The following is a 21,631-nucleotide window of genomic DNA, read 5'->3' on the forward strand; positions in this document are numbered from 1 at the left end:
GCAAAATCTTTGCCTCTGTGCAGCTTCAGTCTGGGGTTTACAGGAAAAGGAGAAAGATGATAAACAAGAGATATGTACATTACACGGTAATTAAAAGGGGATACCTGCTATACAAGAAAAACACAGCAGGATAAGACAGATAGGAAGTTGCGATTTTAAGTAAGGCAGCCACAGCAGACCTCACCAAGAAGGCAACATCTGAGCAAGGATGTTAAGGAGGGCAGCCGGGACAAGTGCAAAGGCAGGCCCTGAGGTGGGGGCAGCCTATAATCCACCCGTGGGGAGAGTAAGGCGACTCGGAGAAAGGCGAGGGACTAATACATCCGTTCTAATAACTCTGACTTTAACTCGGGGCTAGATGGGGAAACACCGGACAGTTGTACCCCGAGGTGCGACAGAACTTGACATTCGTTTTAAATCGGTCCATCTGTTTAGGCCCAAGGACCCAAGGCTAGTGAGGGAAAACAAAATTTGAAACGGGCAGTCCGGCTCAGTAGTCTGTGCTGTCGGGATTAAAGAATCAGTCGATACCCCCAGGGCTGAGCCCCGCAGCCAGTGCCCCGCGGGTGCTGGCCCCTAACTGTGGTTACCGCCATCCTTTCACTTAAACTCCGCCCCGATTACTCCCCCGCTCCAGGGCTCCGCATCCACTCTGCCGGGTCTCCACGTAGCGCTTCCCGGGCTACATATTGCGTAACTTCGGCAGTCAGGCGGAGTCTGCAGACGCGGAGAGGCGGCGGGCGGAGAGAACGCCCCAGCAATAGTCGCTAGGAGGAAACCCCGAGAGCCCCTGCCGCCCACGTAACGCGCCTGCGCAATCCGGGTCCAGGCCGCCGACATTCCAGAGCCGCTTTCCGCCCCGCCCCCAATTCCGGGGCGGAGTCGTCTGCCGCGCCTGCGCAAAGCGTCGCCGCACCCCCACGCCTGCGCGCTCCGCCCGCCCGGCCCCATCCCCCCAGGTTTTTCGCGTGGGGGAGGGGGCACGTCTCGGCGAGTCACGATGATGGCGGCCACCATCCTGTGGTGAGCTAGCGGATTCCCTGCTTGTCTCGCCGAGCCCCTTGCGTCTCCTGCACACTCAGTGGCTGGAGCTCGGCGCGTGAGGAAGCACGGCGGCCCGAGCTCGCGGGGAAGGCCGCAGTCGCGGAGGCAGCGGCGCGGTCCAGGGCACGGGCTGGGGGAGAGGCCGCTCCGCTGGGCGAATGTGACAAGCCCCCACCCCCACCGCCTTCCTCCCCAGAGCGCGAGGAGCGCGGGCGACCCCGGGGCCCCGCCAGGCCACAGACCCCGCCCAGCGGCCAGCACCCGGCGCAAGCCCGGCAGCAGAGCTGCGCGGCGGCACCATGCAGGTCACCCTGAAGACCCTCCAGCAGCAGACCTTCAAGATAGACATCGATCCCGAGGAGACGGTATGCGCGCGGGCCGGGGGCAGGGGCGGCCGCGTGCGGGCCGCGGGGAGCGCCAGTAGCTCGCGGGGCCGGCGGCGCGCTCCAGCGGGGGAAGCCCCGGAGGGCGCGTTGGGCCCTGAGTCCCGGTGCCGGCCCTGGCCGTGGCGGCGTACAGCGGAGCCAACTCTCCTGGCTTGGCCACGGGCTTTGTGGCAGGAGAAAGGGGAAGCAGTGGCCGGACGCCGAAGGCCTGGTGGCAGATGGCGTGGAGCGCACGCCCGCGGGCCTGGGCCTAGGAGCTCGTGCTAGCGGGGCCGGAGGGGGATGGGGAGGTCCAGGCCGTCTCGGCAGTGGGGCCTGGCTTTCTGGTGTGGGTGCACAGGTGGGGGAGGGAGACGTAGGCGTCGCCACTACCCATGTGTGGACCTGGTTAGGCGCTTAGGTCCCAGAGTTGGTAACCCGAGAAGATGAGCCTTAAAAAAAAAGTATCAGGTTCCATTTGCCGCCGAGTGAGAGGTGAGTAGTGGTGAAAATGAATTTACCCCTTTCCCCTCAGAATTGTTAACCCTTTTATTTGCAAATGAACCGTTCTGCTGCCTTCCTCCCGCCACCAAACCCACACCCTTGCGTAGATTGCGCTTTGAGGCCTCTTTAGTGTTGGTTTTAGCGTTAGAACCCTTCAAATCCATCCAGGCTCAAACTAAACTTAAGATTTAACGGGTTTTCTGCATTAGAAATCTTGGAATTGTAGGAGTTGGAACCCTGCACCCACCCTCCCCCGATCCCCCAAACAGTAGCGGTTCAAGGGGGAAAAAGAAAAAAAAACAAACTTTGAATCCCTTCTGCAGTTAAAGCCTTAAACATTTCAGAAGTCCACATTATACATTTTTCTGTATTTGTGACTGCATAAAGAGACACTGTTGAGGTCAGTACAACTTTATGCCAAGAAGCTAAAAACGCCGTGTGAATTTACTGCTTATGTTCGGGAATACACCGCTAAGATTGTCATAACGCTAAGTTTAAACCAGCAGCTTTCTGCCCAACTCTATTTTTAAAAGTAGTTGATTCTATTTTGGGTGGAGATCAGGGGCTTTGGTGTTAATTAAGTAGACCTAAGTTCCATTTGTGGTTTTGTAACTTATTTGCTATGACCTTGGGCAAATTACGCTATCTTAGTTTCATCTTCTGTATAATAGGGATAATGCCTGCCTTGCAGAGATGTGAAGATTAAATGGTATGTGTTTACTTGGTGGTCAGTAAGTGGAATCGATTATTTAAACAATGGATTCCTTTAAGTGGAGATACAGTGTTACGTTTTACTTATCTCATTTAATCTTAAGTTTTGTACATCTTTAATTTTTTAAAAAACAACCTTTTTGGGATTTTGGTACAAAATTATTTGATTTCAGAATATATGTAGGTGTATGCTGTGTGATTGACTTCTTAAAGGAACAGTAGATCTAAATTATACATGAGAAACTTTTCAGTGTCCTCAGAAGTAATTGACAACACCCTGTGGACTGACAGCACTAATAGAATCAGATTCCTCTTGAGTATTTCTTTACTGCTTAATGTGTATTAATAAGTTGAAAGGTGAAAGTTAGAATGGAGTTTGATGATTTCAGACAAACTGTGTGAAATGCCTATTTGACTTTGGTTCTTTGTGGTAACAAATGTTGGTGCCACAGTAACTTAATCGGCTTATAATACTCAGTTAATTTCAGAATTATTGAAACCTAAACAAATATTGTGGCTTTTTGGTGAATATTTGTGGGCGTATTGAAGTTATGCAGTGACTCTTTCAACAGCTCCACTAAAGTATTTATGATCTGTAGGGTTTGTTTAGCGTTTTAGGTGCTTTACACATGCAGTGTTAACTGAGAGTCAATGCTGTACCTGTGTTTATATAAATTCTTAACTATTTTTGCTGTTTTCCAGTTTATTTTCAAGGAAAAGTAGTATGTTATACTTCGGGAAGTATATTTTTGAGAAGCCCATTGTTAGGGAGTGGCTTCTACAGCTTTTGCTGCTATTTACATAACATATAATTTTGTTTCTATTAGTATAAAAAAACTAATACTGTTAGTCTGGGGCACGAAATTAAAGCATTTCCCCTGGGATATATGGAACGTTTGCATTTAATGACTTGTCAGTTTTTATTTTAATGACTTTAGGAAATAGTTTTCATGACAACATTTTCAATTCTGTATTTGTAGTGTGTTTTATTTAATATTTGTTTTTGATACGACACTTTAGAGTTCCAGTAAGAAATACACAAAATTGTATTTAATAGAGCAACACTAAGTGTTCTGTTTGTAAGTTGTTGTGAGAACTAGGTAACCAAGGATATTAGAAATAGATCTAAAATAAAGACAAGATTGGATCTTACTGAGACCTGTATTTTGGTCGTCTCAGAGTTTTGTCCTTGTTTAAGAAGGAACCAAGGAAATTAAGTAACTTACGTAGCCAGTATAGAAGCTCTTGTGAGCTTGAGATGAGAATGAGCAAAAATGGAAGAAAGGACTGTGCGATAAGGGGAATCATGGGAGTGATTCATTTGTTGAACAAGTAAATGTTTAGTGAGCTTTGCTGGCAGGACTGGAGGAGTACAGGGACCTGTAGAATGTGACCTGGGGCTTCTGGGAGCCTTATTGACTTAGTCAAAGCTCAGTAGCTATAGAGTAGGGGATATATACCTTGGAAAAAGCAAGATAATTTGTTTTAAGGTGTTTTTATTTGCGCTAGTTTTAACAAAACTTTCTTAGACTTATTAGGCATTTTGTACCATTTACTTGACTATTACCGTGGTACATTACATGACCACTGCCTTTAGTGTTAACCTTTACAAAGGTCTTTATTTTTACAATTGTAATGCAAACCGTCTTATAAAATATTCAAACAATACAGAAACAAAATGAGAAGGTGGTATGTGTGGGGTAGGGAAATCATTGCTAGGAGATGTTCTTCATTGTGTGCTCTTTTTTTTTTTTCTTACTGTAAAAATTGTGGGAGACATTTAAGTAGCCTACATATTAAAGCATTTTGAGATGTCTAATAGACCACTGCTTCTCTGAAATTTTTTAAAATTCTGAAGTTTAGGCTGGGCGCGGTGGCTCTTGCCTGTAATCCCAGCACTTTGGGAGACCGAGGCGGGCAGATCACAAGGTCAGGAGATTGAGACCATCCTGGCTAACACAGTGAAACCTCGGCTCTACTAAAAAAATACAAAAAATTAGCCAGGTGTGGTGGCATGCTCCTCCCGAGTAGTCCCAGCTACTTGGGAGACTGAGGCAGGAGAATCGCTTGAACCCTGGAGGCAGAAGTTGCAGTGAGCTGAGATTGCGACATTGCACTGCAGCCTGGGCGACAGAGCGAGATTCTGTCTCAAAAAAAAAAAAAAAAAAAAAAATTTTTTTTGAAGTTTAATGGTGTCGTGGACATTTAGAGGGAAATGGAATAGTTTTTAAGTTCAGTGTTATAGTCACTTAGTTTTTTATATTACTGTTGCTTGAAGCCATTAAGAAAGGTAGATTTAAGAATAAACCTTTTGAGATAAAAAATACAGTGCAATATTTTATTGCATCACTGAAATGGTGAAAAGAAAGAGTATGTGGTATACAAATTAATCCTGCAGTCTAACTCTTGACACTGTTTGCTTTGAACAACTAAAAACAAAACTCAATAAATTTGAGATGAGACTTTAAATGCAAAAGCTGAAATGTGATTGTATTACTATATAAGTGACATTAAAATTCTACATATACTTTGGATGTGTTTGCTAAGAGAATTGTGAAGATATCATTGTTTTAATATCTGTAAATAGCATATTAGTATGCTGTGAAGAATTTTGTGGTTTATCTCTATAATGTGATTATTATAAAATACTGCTTTACCCAGCACTTTGGGAGGCCGCGGCGGGTGGATCACCTGAGGTCAGGAGTTCAAGACCAGCCTGACCAACATGGTGAAACCTGGTCTCTACTAAAAATAGAAAATTAGCTGGGTATGGTGATGCATACCTGTAATCCCAGCCACTTGGGAGGCTGAGGCAGGAGAGTCACTTGAACCCAGCAGGAGGAGGTTGCGGTGTGCTGAGATGGCGCCATTGCACTCCAGCCTGGACAACAAGAGCGAAACTCCATCTCAAAAAAAGAAAAAAAAAGTGTGTGTATATTGCTTTAGTACTTGTTCTGTATTATAATACAGTATTTACTAGTCATTTATCAGTGAATTATTCATGTGGTGGTTTATTGTATTTTCAATATAGTCATGCTAGATACAATTTCATATTATAGAAGTTTCCTAGATTAAGGCAATAAGTAGTACATGTATTAAAAATACTGAATCACAGAGGTGAAATTAAGAGTTCTTGGCATATTGGTAGAACAAGATACAGGAAGAAACTGAGAAATCTGGTACACTTTTTGCCAGACTTTTGCTGTTTTGATGCCGGGCACACAGTAGGCATTTAGTAAAGATCTTTGAATGAATTGAATGTATTCTTTTGGTAAACTGGCAAGGCAGTGATCCCCCAATGTAGTGTGTTTGCATGTTGATTTATTTGTTTAATAAATACTTTCTGTGTACTTACTAGATGTCAGGCCCTGCTGTGGTGGTGTGTGCATTCTAGTGGGATAAAACTGTCAAAAAACAAATTTTAAAAACCAGGTAATGGTGTAAGTGCTATGCAGAGAGTTGAAATAGGATAAAGTATTTGATAATACTTCACTGAGTGGCTACTTTTTTGTTTTGTTTTGTTTTGTTTTTGAGACTGAGTCTTATTCTGTAGCCTAAGCTGGAGTGCAGTGGTGCCATCTCGGCTCACCTTCAGCCCTGGGGCTCAAGCGATTCTCCTGCCTCAGCCTCCCAAGTAGCTGGGACTAGAGGTGTGCTCCATCACACGTGGTTAATTCCTTTGTATTTTTAGTAGAGATGGGGTTTCACCATGTTGCCCGGGTGGTCTCGAACTCCTGAACTCAGGAAATCTGGGTGGCTACTTTTAAATTTACTAGTCACTGAAGGCCTTTCTGAATAAGGTGACATTTAAGCTGAGAGCTGAGTAAAAATGAGCACTTGAGATGAGGAGAGTGTTTTCTGTAGGGAACTGCTAGGGCAAAGACCTTTAAGAATGTGTTTTGGGAACTAAAAAAGCCTGCATTGCTAAGGTGATGGATAAGAGATAAGAGAGTGAGTTAGGCAAGTGGCCAGAGCATTGTAGGCTAGGGGTTTTCAGGGTAAAATTGGAAACATTTACAAGCAGGACAGAAATCTTTGTTTATATATCTCTGTCTCTCTTTTCTCTCTCTTTTTCCCTCCCTCCCTTCTTTTCTCCCTTCCTCCCTTCCGTCTGTTTTCCTCTCCTTCCCTCCTTCCTTCCTTTCCTCCCTTCCTTCCCCACTCCCTCCTTTCCCTCCCTTACTTCCCTTCCTTTTTCGACAAGGTCTTGCCCTGTCACCCAGGCTAGAGTACAGTGGCATGATCATAGCTCACTGCAGCCCCAAACTCCTGGGTTCAAGTGATCCTCCACCCTAAGCCTTCCCCAGTAGCTGGGACTACGGGGGCATGCCACCACTCCCAGCTAATTTTTATGTTTTGTAGAGATGGGGTCTTGATGTTTTGCCCAGGCTGGTCTCCAACTTCTAGCCTCAAGTGATCCTCCTGCCTCAGCCTCCTAAAGTGTTGGGATGACAGGCACAATCCCGCATACCCAGCCGGGAAATATTTCTTTTAGGATTTTTAAAGGTTACTTTGATGCTGTGGGGTGGGCAAGAGTGAAAAGCAGAGACATCAGTTAGGGGGCTTGTGCAGTAGTTTTAAGTAATTGAAGCTTGAACTAGGGCAGTAGCAGTGGAGATGTAGAGGATTTGGAGATGTAGAGCAGAGGAGATGGAATTAGGATATGTTTTGAGAGGTACAGTTGGCTGTACCAGTTGCTGTGTGACCTCAGGCAAGTTACTCAGTATGTGCCTTTTGGTCCTCTGCTGTAAAATGAGAATACTAGTATGAAAGTACTAAATTATTGGTATATGAGTTTTGAAATAATATTAACAGTGCTTGGTAATGTGGTCCGACTCTTCCTCCATTGTTCTTGCTTAGAAAGCCTCAAATATGATTAAATTCAACTCAATGTTTGTACTTGCACCTGAGTGGCCAGAGATGCACCTGTAGCCACATTGACTTGTCTCACTTAAATTTATGAACATTAAGGAACTTAAATTCATGAGCAGTAAGGAACACTAAGACACATGAAGGAACCTTAATTGGGTCCTTAGTGTGCAGCACTTGACAGTCTTACAGTTTACTAGTCACTCTTCCACTGCCACAGGATGCTTTCATGTAATCTACCTTCCTTATTTTCATTTGACGACCCTAGTCTTTATTTGATTGAGAATTTAGAAATAATCGAGACAGAATGTCTACAAGGTCCTACCATAGCTACCTGCTAGCCTCCTGAATTGTGGATGGTGCTATCTAAGGCAGGTCCTTCCACTTTTCCACTATACTTCATCCCCTGTCATGTGTGAAGGACATCACTCCATCAGATCTTCTTTTCTCTTCATCACTGATTTTTCCCATTTCTAGGGTATACAAACAATTTTTCCCCACCTTAATGATGCACTCCCTCATCTCCACATCCCTCTGCTGCCCTATTTCCCTGCTTCTCAAGAAAATTCAGGAGTATCTCTTAATTCTGTTTACTTTTTTCCGCATCTTGCTCTTTTCAGATCTACCATACTGTTCCTAAAAGGGAGTCCTCACAACTTTGTACTTGTGCTTCATCCTTAAGCACAATACTTTAAAAAAAAATCTTTCTCCTCATTATTAAAATGGGAGTAATAATAATTGAACTGCTTTCCTAACGGTTGTGAAAATCAGGTGAGATCATGGGCATGGAAATTTTTAGTGAATTGTGAAATTAGAAATAAGTTTTGCAGTTTTTAAACAACCTGCTTTCATCAGTTTTTATTTTGATCATTTTACTATCCTTCCTTTAAAAGGTTTGTATGAATGAGATATTCTCATTCTCTTAAATTGACATAATCAGCAATTTTGAACAGTGTGTAAAAGCAGTGAACAAGGTCCTGCTGTGATAGATTCCATATAGGATTCCGGTTAATTTCTGAAAGAAATTTGCTGAATTTAACCCTACTGTGGCACAGTGAATCCTGCCAAAGGACACTACGCCATCTGTTCCCTATAAGTTTAGATAAATAAATGTCTTTTGTAGTGTCACGAACGCTAATCTTACAACCGAATTAGCTTTATAAACCTTTTAAACATTATATAAACTTACTTCAGCAGAGCAGGTAGACCAGCTACAAATGACTGATAATACATGAGCAGATCCTAGAGGCTTAAACGGGTAGATAAAATTGTTTTCACCCATTATTCCCCACACACTTCTGGTTGAATTAGGTAGGCACCTTGTTTTTGCTGGTGCACTGGAGAGATCTATTCTTTGCTTATATAGAAACTTACAGGTATTTTGGGAATTCTGCTTACTCAATTTTCAAACTCCTGTGTTTCTTTTGATCTTGTTGAAATCATACTGTTAGGAATATATTTTAGAATAGATTAAACTGGCATGTATTGGCTGACTTAAGAGCCTAAGTACCGTTTTAGATGGTATTTAGGCTCATTTCTGTGGGACAAATGGGTTTTGAATTTCAAATCATTTATTTAAAATAATAGCCTTTTGGATCATAACCCCAATTTGAGGATTGCCTTTGTTATAGTGCCTGCCTCTTGTCGTATAATTCATGTTATGTTATCAGTTATTGTTTCTGTTGTAAAAATTGCCTTTACTAAATTATTTTATTGCTTGGGTCCAGTGAGGAGATTTTTCCTGTTTGTGCTGAAGTCAGCTGACATTTTTAAAATCAAATTTGTATTTGTAGAATTATCAGGAACCTACCTTGGTACAGAAATTCCCCAGGAAGTACTCTGGTCCCTGTACCAGTTTCTCAAGTGGAAGGAGATCAACCAAAGAACCAAAAAAGAAAAAGCATTGCCCATAGTGTAAACATAAGAAATCCTTTAGTAAACATATTTGGCTTTGGGAATCTCCTTTATTTTGCTAATTGTTGATTGCCAAAATTTAATTGCTATTACTGTTTTTTAATTAGGCCATGTAGTATTAGAACTGCCTTAGACCTTTTTCTTTTAAATGAAGTCTCTTTTTTTCTGTTTGAAAGTCCAGTTTTCCCTGAATTACTAAATAATTCAGGCTTGTTGTTGTAAATATAGTAAAATGTAAATGTCTTCTAGTCTTTTTTAAAAATATATTTACACATAATACATGAACAGAGCTACACTGTTTAAAAAAATTAATTAGCAACTAGCCTTTTTTCCTCAAAGATAGTTATAAATATTTCATTCGTTTATATTGCATAGTGTTCAAATGAATGTATGTACATTAATTTATTTTACCACTTCTCCTTTGTGGATGTTTAGGGTTGTTTTCAGTCTTTAGTATTGCAAACAGCATTGTAGTGCACATACTTTATACCTTTGTCTTTGAAGTAGTTACATAAGCACCTCTAGCATTGATTTCTAGATGTGGAATTATTTGGTCAAAGTGTGTCAGATTGCCTTAAAAAATTCCTGGTCAGGCCGGGAGCGGTGGCTCACGCCTGTAATCCCAGCACTTTGGGAGGCTGAGGCAGGCAGATCATGAGGTCAGGAGTTCGAGACCATCCCGACCGACATGGTGAAACCCTGTCTCTACTAAAAATACAAAAAATTAGCTGGGCTTGGTGGCGCGCACCTGTAGTCCCAGCTACTTGGGAGGCTGAGGCAGGAGAGTCACTTGAACCTGGGAGGTGGAGATTGCAGTGAGCCGAGATCGCACCATGCAGTCCAGCCTGGTGACAGAGCGAGACTCTATCTCAAAAAAAAAAAAAAAAAAAAATGCCTGGTCAGTGCTTACAAACATTATTTGTTATTTATAAATACCATCTTCCATATGAGTAGCCAGGATTCAAATTTAGGGACTCTGCCTCTAGAACCTATGTGTTTAACCTTTCTATTTCATCTGCCTTAGTGTACCCATCAGAAAAAGGATAATAGTATCTACCTGTGTACTAGTTAACCTATTACTGCATAACACATTACCCTAAAATGTAATTAAAACAGTAAACACTTACTATTTCATAGTTTCTGCGAGTCAGGAATTCAGGGGTATTTTAGCTCTGTGGTTCTTATTCAGAGTCTCAGGAAGTTGCATTTAAGGACTTCATTCTGTACGTTAAAGGCTTGACTGGCTGGAGGGTTCCCACTGAAAGTGACTTCCTCACATGGCTAACAACTTGGTGATGGTTATTGACTGGAGGCCTCAGATCCTCCCCATATGGGCCTCTCCCCAGGATGCCTGAGTGTCCTCATGACATTGTGGCTGGCTTCTCCCAGTGTGAGTGATCCAAGAGAGCAAAATAGAAACAATGGCTTTTATATATAAACCAGCCTCAGAAGTCACACTTTTACTTCAGCAGTATCTTACTGTTCTTGTGAACTAGCCATAATTCAGTGTGTGAAGGGTGTGTACGAAGACTTGAATACCAAGAGATGGGAGTCATTGGGGGCCATCTTGGATGTTGGCTGCTACAACCTCATAGAGATGTAGTACAGATTAAAAGAGTTAATTATTGTGTGGCTCTTAGTACACTGCCGGGCATATGGCAGGTACATAGCCTACATTAGCTTTTATTCAGATGTTGTATTTCAGGGCTACCCATTAAAACTTTACACCATTATTTTTATTCTACGTAGTTATAACAGTAATAAGGAACAACATAGTTACAGAAGTAAGAAAGAAAAATAATACTGTAACATTGAGCAAGCTGTTATATGGAATATGCAATTGCTGACCTAATTAACAAGCAGTAGCCTAGAAATCTTATGCAAAGTGCTGTGTAAGAAGATTGACATGGCAGCTCATTATACTATCATAGGAACATGATTTACGAGATATTATTTTGATGTCTCATGCATGACCTAAATTTGTCAAATGAAAATGACTACTTTTTTTAAGAGACAGAGTCTTGCTGTGTTGCTCAGGCTGGAGTACACTGACAAGATTATATCTCACTCCAACCTTGAACTCCTGGGCTCAGTCAGTCCTTAATCTCAGCCTCCTGAGGTAACTGGGACTACAAGCAGGCACCACAGCACCCGTCTAATTAAAAACAATTTTTTTTGAGGTGGTGGCTCACTATGTTGACCAGGCTGACCTCGAACTATTGGGATAACAGGGGAAAGGACTACTTTTAATGGTTGTTGGCCTGAACTAAAATAGTGCCATTGCCACAGAGATGCACAGTAGTGCTCACATTAGGAAATAATTAAATGGTAAGTTTAGCTTTGTGGCTTTGTGGTGGCACTTTTTTTTTGAGATGGAGTCTTGCTCTGTCGCCCAGACTGGAGTGCAGTGGCGCGATCTCGGCTCACTGCAAGCTCCGCCTCCCGGGTTCACGCCATTCTCCTGCTTCAACCTTCCGAGTAGCTGGGACTACAGGCGCCCACCATGTGATGGCACTTTTAAATACACTATTATGATTGTCTTCCTTTGCAGGAAAAAGGAAAAACCATGCCCATCATGTTGAATATTATATTGAGTATGTTTTTATTTTTAAATGTACAATTTTATAAGAGATAATTAAGTAGCTAGAAAAAAAATGTTTGATTTCTTGAATGTTAACCATGGCTTTGTCTCTAGTGGAATTGATGATAAACCACCATTATTTATATAGCGGGATATGCGGCGCAATGAAAGTTCTAGCCCTGGTTATGTACTGGGACTGTGGTGCTCACGTTTATATTCACTCTGTCGAGATGGCTTACTGAAATGGGAGGGTTGGCATGGGGCTCAGCGCAGTTATAAAGGAGTCATAATTGCATCTGTTGTGGGCCATATCCTTTCCAAGAGAAACCTGTGCTGAGTTCTATCTCTTCCTTTGAAGCATCCAGAAAGAAGGCAGTCTTTCTTGCTAATCTGTTTTAAAGTACGCCCAATTAGATTGGGTTAGGGATGATTAAAACAAAGTAATTTAGATACAGTTCTTCCACAGATACATTATGGTTTAAATGCCTCTAGGACATCGCCTGAAGGTGTTCAGTAGAGAGTTAAGTGTGTATAAATGAAGGTCAGGGAGAGACAGCTGGGCTAGAAATACAGATGACATCTGCATAGTTATTAAAACTAGGAGTAGACACGATGGATTATCCTGGAAGTCTAAGTTTTAAACACTTAAAGGGCTGGCCAGGGAGGAGGATTTCGTGAAGCAGTGAACGGAGAGATAGGAAAACCAAAAGTATGACATCCTGGAAGCCAAAGGATGGTAGTATATAAAGGAGGGACAAGTCAGTACTGTCACACGTGACAGGAGGAAGATAGGAGAGGATTAAGAAGTGTCTTATTATGATGTTGCAGAATTCAGTGATATGGGTAAAGAGCAGTGTTAATGGAATGGCCAGTGGTGGGGGCGGGGAGGCGGGGGGCGGCACTACCAGAGAAAATAAGAAGCAGAATGAGAATAAATTTCATGTTTTTGTTTATCAGCACAATATTGCTCTCTTTTGAGTAGTTGGTTTTGGATTATGAGTAAGTGAAGACAGTGGTGTGTATTTAAGTTTTTGAATAATTAGATTAAGAGGGAAGAGAGAGAGTCTAGAAGGAGTTGAGATTTTTAAGTGTTTGTTTTTAAAATGATAAAGAATTAGGTCTAAGTTTGAATGGAAGTGAACTGAGTGAAGAGAGGCTGAAAAAGCTGGGGGAGATAGGCAATATAATGAATTTAGTAAGATACTGAAAAATACTTGGAGGCGAACCAGAGGACAGGTGGAAAGAATTAGGTTTGAAAGAAAGGGATTCTTCTTTCATTTAATAGGTGAGAAGGAGATGTAGGTGGGTCTGGATGGAGATGTAGGTGGGTCTGGATGCGACAAAGTTAAACAGAAAGTTGAAAATAAGTTCCTCTATCTTCTGTTTTTAATAAGGTAGAAAGTGGTCACCTGCAGAGAGTATGAGAGGGATGCTGGGAATCAGATTTAGAGTAGAATGCAGATTTAAGATATTCTTTTGGAGTATGGAGAATAGGGCTAACCAGGGGGAACAGAAGATTTAGTGTATCCTTTTCTCCACTGGCATTTAGAAAACTGGGTATAAATGTAGATAGGCAGTCTCTTAGGTAAAAGTTGAGATTTGTTAGCTAAGCAAGGTTAGGACAATGAGACACTACAGAGTGGTTGGAGTAAATTTTAGAGGTTGAGTACTGACAGAAACAGACGGTGTTGGTCCAAATACAGAATTTTGTGTGTCAGGAGCAGCAGAAAGACAAGGAAGTTTTTGATATTAGAAAGAAGGTGATAGGAGCAGTGACAGTGTTGTCTAAGCAAAATAGAGCTGATAGTGAAGATCAAAATGAAAGTAGAAACTCTAGGGATCAAGTCTTACGGAGGTTCAAGAGCAAGTATAGTGAACAGTTACTAAGAGCTGGTGGGAACAGGAGATTGGTCACTTATAATTTTAAACATAGAGTGGTTTGTAGATGACAGCATTCAGCCTGTATTCTGTGAGTATAGATTGGATTGTAAGTAAAGATCACTGTTTTGTTCAAGGTGAGGAACAATGCCAGAATTTCAGACAGGTCAGTGAACCTGGTTCCAAAGTCTTGGGCTGTTATTTTCTTTGAAGTGATACTGTTGGGTCAAATCCCCGTGCCTTGCCCCACTACCTTAAAAATGTTGAAGCATCTTGGCATGTTGCCGTCAAAAATTTTGATCATTTGATACTTTAATTCTTATTCTGAGAATGTATTTCTTCACTTTCAATGCCAAGAATTATTCAAACCAGTCTTTCCAGTGTGGTAGTCTATTGGATTAATAACATGAGGCATCGTTTATGTGTTTGGTTACTAATGAAGTTGAGCTTTTCTGTGCTGTGACTGCTGTGACTGTAATTGTGAATTGCCTGCCGTGTCATTTGTCCAATTTTTTTATTAGTGCACGAACAGTTTTGTGCCTTGTTTCTCTTTTTTTTTTCTTCTCTCTTTCTTGAGACAGTCTTGTTCTGTTACCCGGGCTGGAGTGCAGCGGCGTGATCTTTACTCACTGCAGCTTCAGCCTCCCGAGTAGCTGGGATTACAGGCATGCGCCACCATGCCCAGTTAATTTTTGTATTTTTAGTAGAGACGGGGTTTCGCTATGTTGGCCAGGCTGGTCTTGCACTCCTAGCCTCAAATGATCCACCCACTTCGGCCTTCCAGAGTGTTGGGATTATAGGCGTGAGTGAGCCATTGCACCCAGCTACCTTTTCTCTTTTTTAATTGTTTTTTTTTTTTGAGATGGAGTCTTGCTCTGTCGCCAGGCTGGAGTGCAGTGGCACAATTTCGTCTCACAGCAACCTCCGGCTCCCTGGTTCAATTGATACCCCTTTCTCAGCCTCCCAAGTAGCTGGGACTACAAGTGCGCGCCACCATGCCTGGCTGATTTTTGTATTTTAGTAGAGACGGGGTTTCGCTGTGTTGGCCAGGATGATTTCGATCTCTTAACCTTGTGATCTGCCCACCTTAGCCTCCCAAAGTTCTGGGATTACAGGCATGAGCCACTGCGCCAGGCCTCTTACTTTCTTTTATTATTTTTTTTATTTTTATTTGTCCTTTTTTTCTGTTTGAGTTGCATGTTTAGCCTGTTAATTTTTCTTCTTTGTTGAATAAACATTTTTAGTGTTTAGCCTACAATTACTTCTTTAGCCAAATCATATAGGTGTTTTGTATGGCGCCCCCATTGTTATGTTCTTAATATTCTGTGTTTGTTTTGTTTTGTTTTTGAGACTGAGTCTTGCTCCTGTTGTCCAGGCTGGAGTGCAGTGGTATGATCTTGGCTCACTGCATCCTCTGCCTCCTGGGATTCAAGCAATTCTCCTGCCTCATACTCCCAAGTAGCTGGGATTACAGGTGCCAGCCACCATGCCCGGCTGATTTTTTTTTTTTTTTTTTTTTTTTTGAGACAGAGTCTCGCTTTGTCACCCAGGCTAGAGTACAGTGGCCGGATCTCAGCTCACTGCAAGCTCCGCCTCCCAGGTTCACGCCATTCTCCTGCCTCAGCCTCCCACGTAGCTGGGACTACAGGCGCCTGCCACCTCGCCCGGCTAGTTTTTTGTATTTTTAGTAGAGACGGCGTTTCACCTCGTTAGCCAGGATGGTCTCGATCTCCTGACCTTGTGATCTGCCCGTCTCGGCCTCCCAAAGTGCTGGGATTACAGGCTTGAGCCACCGCGCCCGGCCCGCCCGGCTGATTTTTGTATTTTTAGTAGAGATTGGGTTTCACAGTGTTGGCCAGGCTGGTCTCAAATCCAATCTTAGGTGATCCGTCTGCCTTGGCCTCCCAAAGTATGGGATTACAGGCGTAAGCCACTGCGCGCAACCTTAATATTTTTTAATCAATTTTGATTTCTTTGAAGCAAAAGTTATTTAGTAGTAAATTACTAAAGGGCCTTTTTGTTTTGGTCCAGCTTTTCTTAATTTATGGTGCTGTTTTTTTTTTGTTTTGTTTTTGTTTTTGTTTTTTGTTTTTTGTTTTTTTTTCCTTTTGTCCTCTCCTCCCTCATTTTTGATATATAAAGCTAGAGAGTCCTGTTATTTAGGCTTTTTGAAATATGAAATATTTAAGTCTTACTTCATTGAAACCTGTCAAGAATGAGATATTCCTGCATGTTTATTTTCTTTTACTTGTTACTTCATATGTGTCTTTTTTTCTTTACATATGTCTATGCTCTGTTCATTTATTCATCGAGCACAGGATAATGGAGCACCCACTCCATGCCAGGCCAGTATGTATTGTTCTGAGAACTGGGTTCATGCATAGAGCTACACTTGATCTGTAATTTACTGTAGTTTTCCTAAATAATCACACTTGCAAATATTGTATCTTGTCTTTATAAACAAAATTTGAAATGAAATTTACCATTCACCACTGAGTGCTCCACCCATGCTCTGGCATCAGTTAGTTGACTTGGAAAGTCTTTTAGCATGTAGGATAGCAGTCCTCAAATGACTTGGTTTCAAAACTTGTTTACATTTAAATAAGTTATTGAGGGCTGGGATTACAGGCATGTACCACCATGCTCGACTAATTTTTTTTTTTTTTTTTTTGCATTTTAGTAGAGACAGGGTTTCATCATGTTGGCCAGGCTGATCTCGAACTCCTGGCCTCAGGTGATCCTCCCACCTCAGCCTCCCAAAGCGCTGGGATTACAGGCATGAGCCAGTGTGCCTGACCCAATGTACTTACATTTATTAATGTTTACCATATTATAAATTAAAACAAATTTTATTAATGTTCATTTAAAAACAGATATAAATTTATTATAATAAATTTTTTTTGCAAAAAAAAACTATGTGCCAAAATAACAGTAACAGCAAAGCACTGAGAAGACTGACTCTGTTTTACTTTTTTTGCAAATCTGATGTTTGGCTTTAAAAAAATTTTACTTGCGTTTCACCTTTGAAATGAGGAACAGTGGAAAATAGTGAATTGGGATTTTTGTGATGGATTTCTACTTTGGGGAACATCAGAATAGCAATAATGCTACTGATCCATTTCAGGAAGATCAGTACAGCAAGAATGGTATTTGCAGAATACTTTTTGGAGTCATAAGGGATGGTAACCTCTTTATTTCCGTCTCCTCGTCTATAAAATTGAGTGGGTGACATTTTCTTTTGTCCCAGAGTTTTGAGGATTGTGTGAAATTGTATGTTAACATTTGAAGCTAAATAAGCTTTTTTTATCTTTGAAGTACACACCATCACTTTTTAATTGTAGAAGAGAAACCTATATTTGTATCCTTTTCTGTCTAAAACTCAGAGAACTGTCAACTTAGATAATTTTCAAGAAGTGTTCTGGGAGATTGAAGGAATTTGAATTTTTCTCCTTGGTTCTTGTGTCTTTAATGAAAGTAGTTCTATAAAGGCAAATGAGAAAGCCATCTCTGCCTTTTTTTTACTCCTGTGCCTCCCTACTTAACAGGTTAAGAAGTCCATTAGACTCGTTTTTCTAAATACTGTATAATGAGCCTAATTGTCACACAATTTTAGGAAATGAAGAGACTCTAAAGGTCATGGATTCCAGCTCCTCTTATAGATGAAACTGATTCTGAGAGAAGCTAAGCTGCTTGTTTAAGAGCATTGAAGTTGTCTGGTGGTTTTCAGCCTGGGCTGAACTTTGGAACCACCTGTAAAGCTTTTTAAAAATACTGATGTCAAGGTCCCACCCTCAGAGATTATGTTCTAATTGGTGTTTGTAAAGCACCCATGGTGATTGTAATGAAGCATAAAACTTAACATGAATTATTTGCCTTTTAGCATTCACAGTTTAACCTTTAACATTGAAGTATTCTTCTTGTTGATGAGACTGTTTTATTTCTGAGACTTTTTAGGTGATCGAGCTTTACTTTCTTGCTCCGTGGGAAATAAATCCATAAACATTATATAAATAAAAACTTTGATGTTGAAAACTTTATTTTAAATTATCAAGTCAACTAGTAAATTTTTAAAAATCTGTGTGTATCAGATGGTGTTAAAGTTTATGCCTATCATAACTAATATGAGTTAATATTGAATCTTTTTTGATACAAATTGGAAAAACAATCTTTGAGGTTTTGGAAGCATTAATAATTATGTATATAATTTTTGTCTTCCATTATTTATTCAGATTCTGGATTGTCATTTTTTGTTTAGACTTTTTCCAAAACAGATCTTTATTTTTCCTATAGGTGAAAGCACTGAAAGAGAAGATTGAATCTGAAAAGGGGAAAGATGCCTTTCCGGTAGCAGGTCAAAAATTAATTTATGCAGGTATGAATTAAATATTAAAATTAACATGCCATGTCTTGATATTCTTTTAGTTTTAGAAATGTTATCTTACATATTATAGTATATTCAAATTGTCAGAAAAATGATTGTACAAATAAAAGCATTGAAAGAGCAGTCGTTTGAATCTAATATTGATATTCAATCTTCTCTTTATTCACATTTGCCCTATGTATTTTTCCATCAAACGGTATTTTGTTTCATCTTTTGTAAGCATCATGTAACTGGCTTTTGTGTTTTTAATGAAACTGAGCTTTTTAAAAAAATTTAATTGAAACCATTTATACTGATTGTGTTATTATTACTATGTTTGGAATCATTCCTGTAAAATTAAGTTTTAACCAAAACCGACTGAAGAATACCGAAAAAACACATCACACAGAAAGACATTGACAGGAAGAAAAGGGGATTATGTAAAGAATTCTTAGAAGTCAATAAGGAAAGGATGACCAATAAAGCAACAAAGGATAAGAGTAGGAATTATAGATTTAACTAGCCTCACTAATAACCAGGAAAATGTATATTAAAAATACACTTGATATCCAAATTTAGTAGAGAAAATGCTTTCGTTGTAGATGTTAGTAAGGTGGGTGTTTGATCGCCCATGGATTCTTCTATTTTTCTGAATAGTGTTTCCTAAAGTGAGACAGCCTGGCGGAAATGCTAACACGGTGATTCAGTCCCATTTTTATAGATATGAGTTTAGAAGCCTAAAGAATAATTCCAATTTCCAGTTCCTCGTTTTGGCCTGTTTTCTCATTCCTATCCATATTCCTTTCTGTCTTAATGTTAGCAGCTTTTGATTCAATAGCTTTTTAAAGATGGAACACTAAATTCATGGAGCAGGAAACATCAGGGAGTCCTACTTACCTAATATGTGACCTTCAGCACGATCACAGTCTTTTGTACTTCTTTGTGCATTTCTGAGTTCTGTAGCATCTTGCCCTTTGTTGTGTATCATGTCGTTTTCTGAAGTACTTTTAGTATCTTGCTTTGATAGTGTTAGAACATTTCTGATTTATCAGATAATCGGTATTTTGGGGAGCAGGAAATTTGTTTCTCTTCCCTTCTTCGTATCAGAAAAGAATATAGGTTATTTTCCAGAGGACCCCTGTGCAATCAGAGTATTGGATTTTCTTTATCTTCATGATCTCCTCCTTTTCAGGGTCTCTTTCATATTTTCTTGCCCATTAAGTCCTTTATATAATGAAGTAATACATTTGTAAAAATTGATTGTCATTCTATATACACTATATAAGTTTGACATTTTTCAGTTAAATGCTTATGCCTTTTAATTTTGTTTATTTTGAGAGAGGGTCTTGCTCTGTCACCCAGGCCGGAGTGCAGTGGTGTGATTATAGCTTGCTGTATCCTTGAACTCCTGGCTCAAGTCATCCTCCTGCCTCAGCCGCCCAAGTAGCTAGGACCATAGGCATGTGCCACAGTGCCTAGCTAATTTCGAATTATTTTTTTTTTATAAACAGGGTTTTGCTATGTTGCCCAGGCTGGTCTCAAACTCCTGGCCTCAAGCTGTATTCCCTCCCCAGCCTTCCAAAGGGTTGAGATTACAGGCGTGAGCCACCATACCCTGCCACTTAGGAATTGTTTTATTTTTATCTCAATGGATTGGTTTTTTTCTTTGGGAAAAGTACTGACTGATAGAATTTATGTTGGTGATTCATATTTTAATATTTCTGAAATAATCATATTTCAAGTGGAAAGTTGTTTTAACTTATGTGTAAGAGAAAGATTATGCCTTAAATGATTTTTTTTTTCTCTTAATGTATTAGGCAAAATCCTCAATGATGATACTGCTCTCAAAGAATACAAAATTGATGAGAAAAACTTTGTGGTGGTTATGGTGACCAAAGTAAGTTTCAACTTCATTCTGTATATGTTTATGCATGTAAGTCTTTTTGAAAATGATGACCCCAAGTCCACACAATGGACACAGTTTATACACATCCCTAGTGGTGTGCACTTTACTATGAAGCTTTTTAAGAATTTACCTTAAGTGAAACATAAAGTTATTAATGGTTTACATTATTATACATTAAACTATAATTTAATATAGTTTTAATAAAATTTTATGTAAATTGAAACAATTGAAACACCGATAGGAAGAAAAAAATTAATATTCAGATTATGTAAAGAATTCTTAGAAATCAGTAAGGAAAGGATGACCAGTAAAGCAAAAAGGATGAGAGTAGGAATTATAGATTTAACTAGCCTCACTAACCAGGAAAATGTATACTAAAAATACACTTGATATCCAAATTTAAAATGTTAAAATTATTTTTGCTAGAGTAGTGAAATCATTTATTATATAATTCTTTTAAAATGTCTTTATAAATGGAATAAATGTTTATTCTGTAGTTTTCATAAGTTTGTCTTAAATAGACTTGCTAAATTATGTACTAGTCCTAACAAATTCCTCAAGGCAGAAAAGACATGAAAGCTTATTATTACAGTGATATTTCTTAGTGAAAGAACATGTTTGTAGAAACTAGAATAGGGAAAAGGCAACTAAAGAAATGATGGAATGATTTTTGTGAGGAAGTTTTAAACAGATACTTTCTTGTGATTTAGTAGGCTGGAATGTATTTGGAACAATTTATGAAAGTAAATTTTTTTTAAAGCAGAGAATGAACATGGATTTTTTTAAGAGACTATATACTTGTTTATTTAAAGATAATAATGCAGTATAGAATTAGGAGACAAATGGAGAAGTGGTACGCATGACATTCATTTTTAGGATTGGATTGTCATAATCTGAGAAAGAACAGTGTTACTTGTAGCAATGAAAATAAGTTTAAATCACTAATTTGAAACCACTTCATCAAAGGCCAAAAGTGGAATAAATGTGGGTTTTTTCTCAAAGTCACAAAATAATTAATAGTAATAGAAAATAGAGTTGAAATAAATTTTAATTACCACATCCTTTTATACTGGGAAACAAGCAGCTAAATAATTTACATGTGTTGAACTTGAACATTTTTTAATTTGTTAAGAACCATATTGATTTTGCTATACTTAAGAACTTAACTCACTCTATGTTAAGCTTTAAAAACAGAGAAGCAGAATCGTAAGGAAACCTTGTATCATCTAGGTTTTTTATTCAACTATGGTAAAATATAATAACAAACTTCCAGTTTAATCATTTTAAGTGTACAGTTCAATAACATTATAGTTACATTATTTTGCTGCTATCACCATCATATAAGTGAAATCCTATGGTATTTGTCTTTTTGTGACTGGCTTATTTCACTTAGCATAATGTTATCAAGGTTCATCTATCTATGTTATAGCATGTGCCAGAATTTGCTGAATACTGTCGTATTTTCCTATCTAGTTTTAGCATACATAGTACATAATGGA

At 39.7% G+C, this 21,631-nt stretch overlaps 1 protein-coding gene across 1 annotated transcript in view; it reads left to right on the plus strand.

The window, feature by feature from the left end:
* Window positions 1–992: 992 nt before the first annotated feature.
* The window catches only part of RAD23B (RAD23 homolog B, nucleotide excision repair protein), a 47,195-nt gene continuing 26,556 nt past the window's right edge, over window positions 993–21,631 (plus strand). The window contains exons 1-3 of the mRNA XM_007968490.3: window positions 993–1,409; window positions 18,157–18,238; window positions 20,044–20,123. Coding sequence (XP_007966681.1) covers window positions 1,344–1,409; window positions 18,157–18,238; window positions 20,044–20,123 — 228 coding nt within the window. The 5' untranslated portion in view covers window positions 993–1,343. The remainder of the gene's footprint in view (window positions 1,410–18,156; window positions 18,239–20,043; window positions 20,124–21,631) is intronic.

This window comes from Chlorocebus sabaeus, chromosome 12 (assembly GCF_047675955.1).
Source record: "Chlorocebus sabaeus isolate Y175 chromosome 12, mChlSab1.0.hap1, whole genome shotgun sequence".
Lineage (NCBI taxonomy): Eukaryota > Metazoa > Chordata > Mammalia > Primates > Cercopithecidae > Chlorocebus > Chlorocebus sabaeus.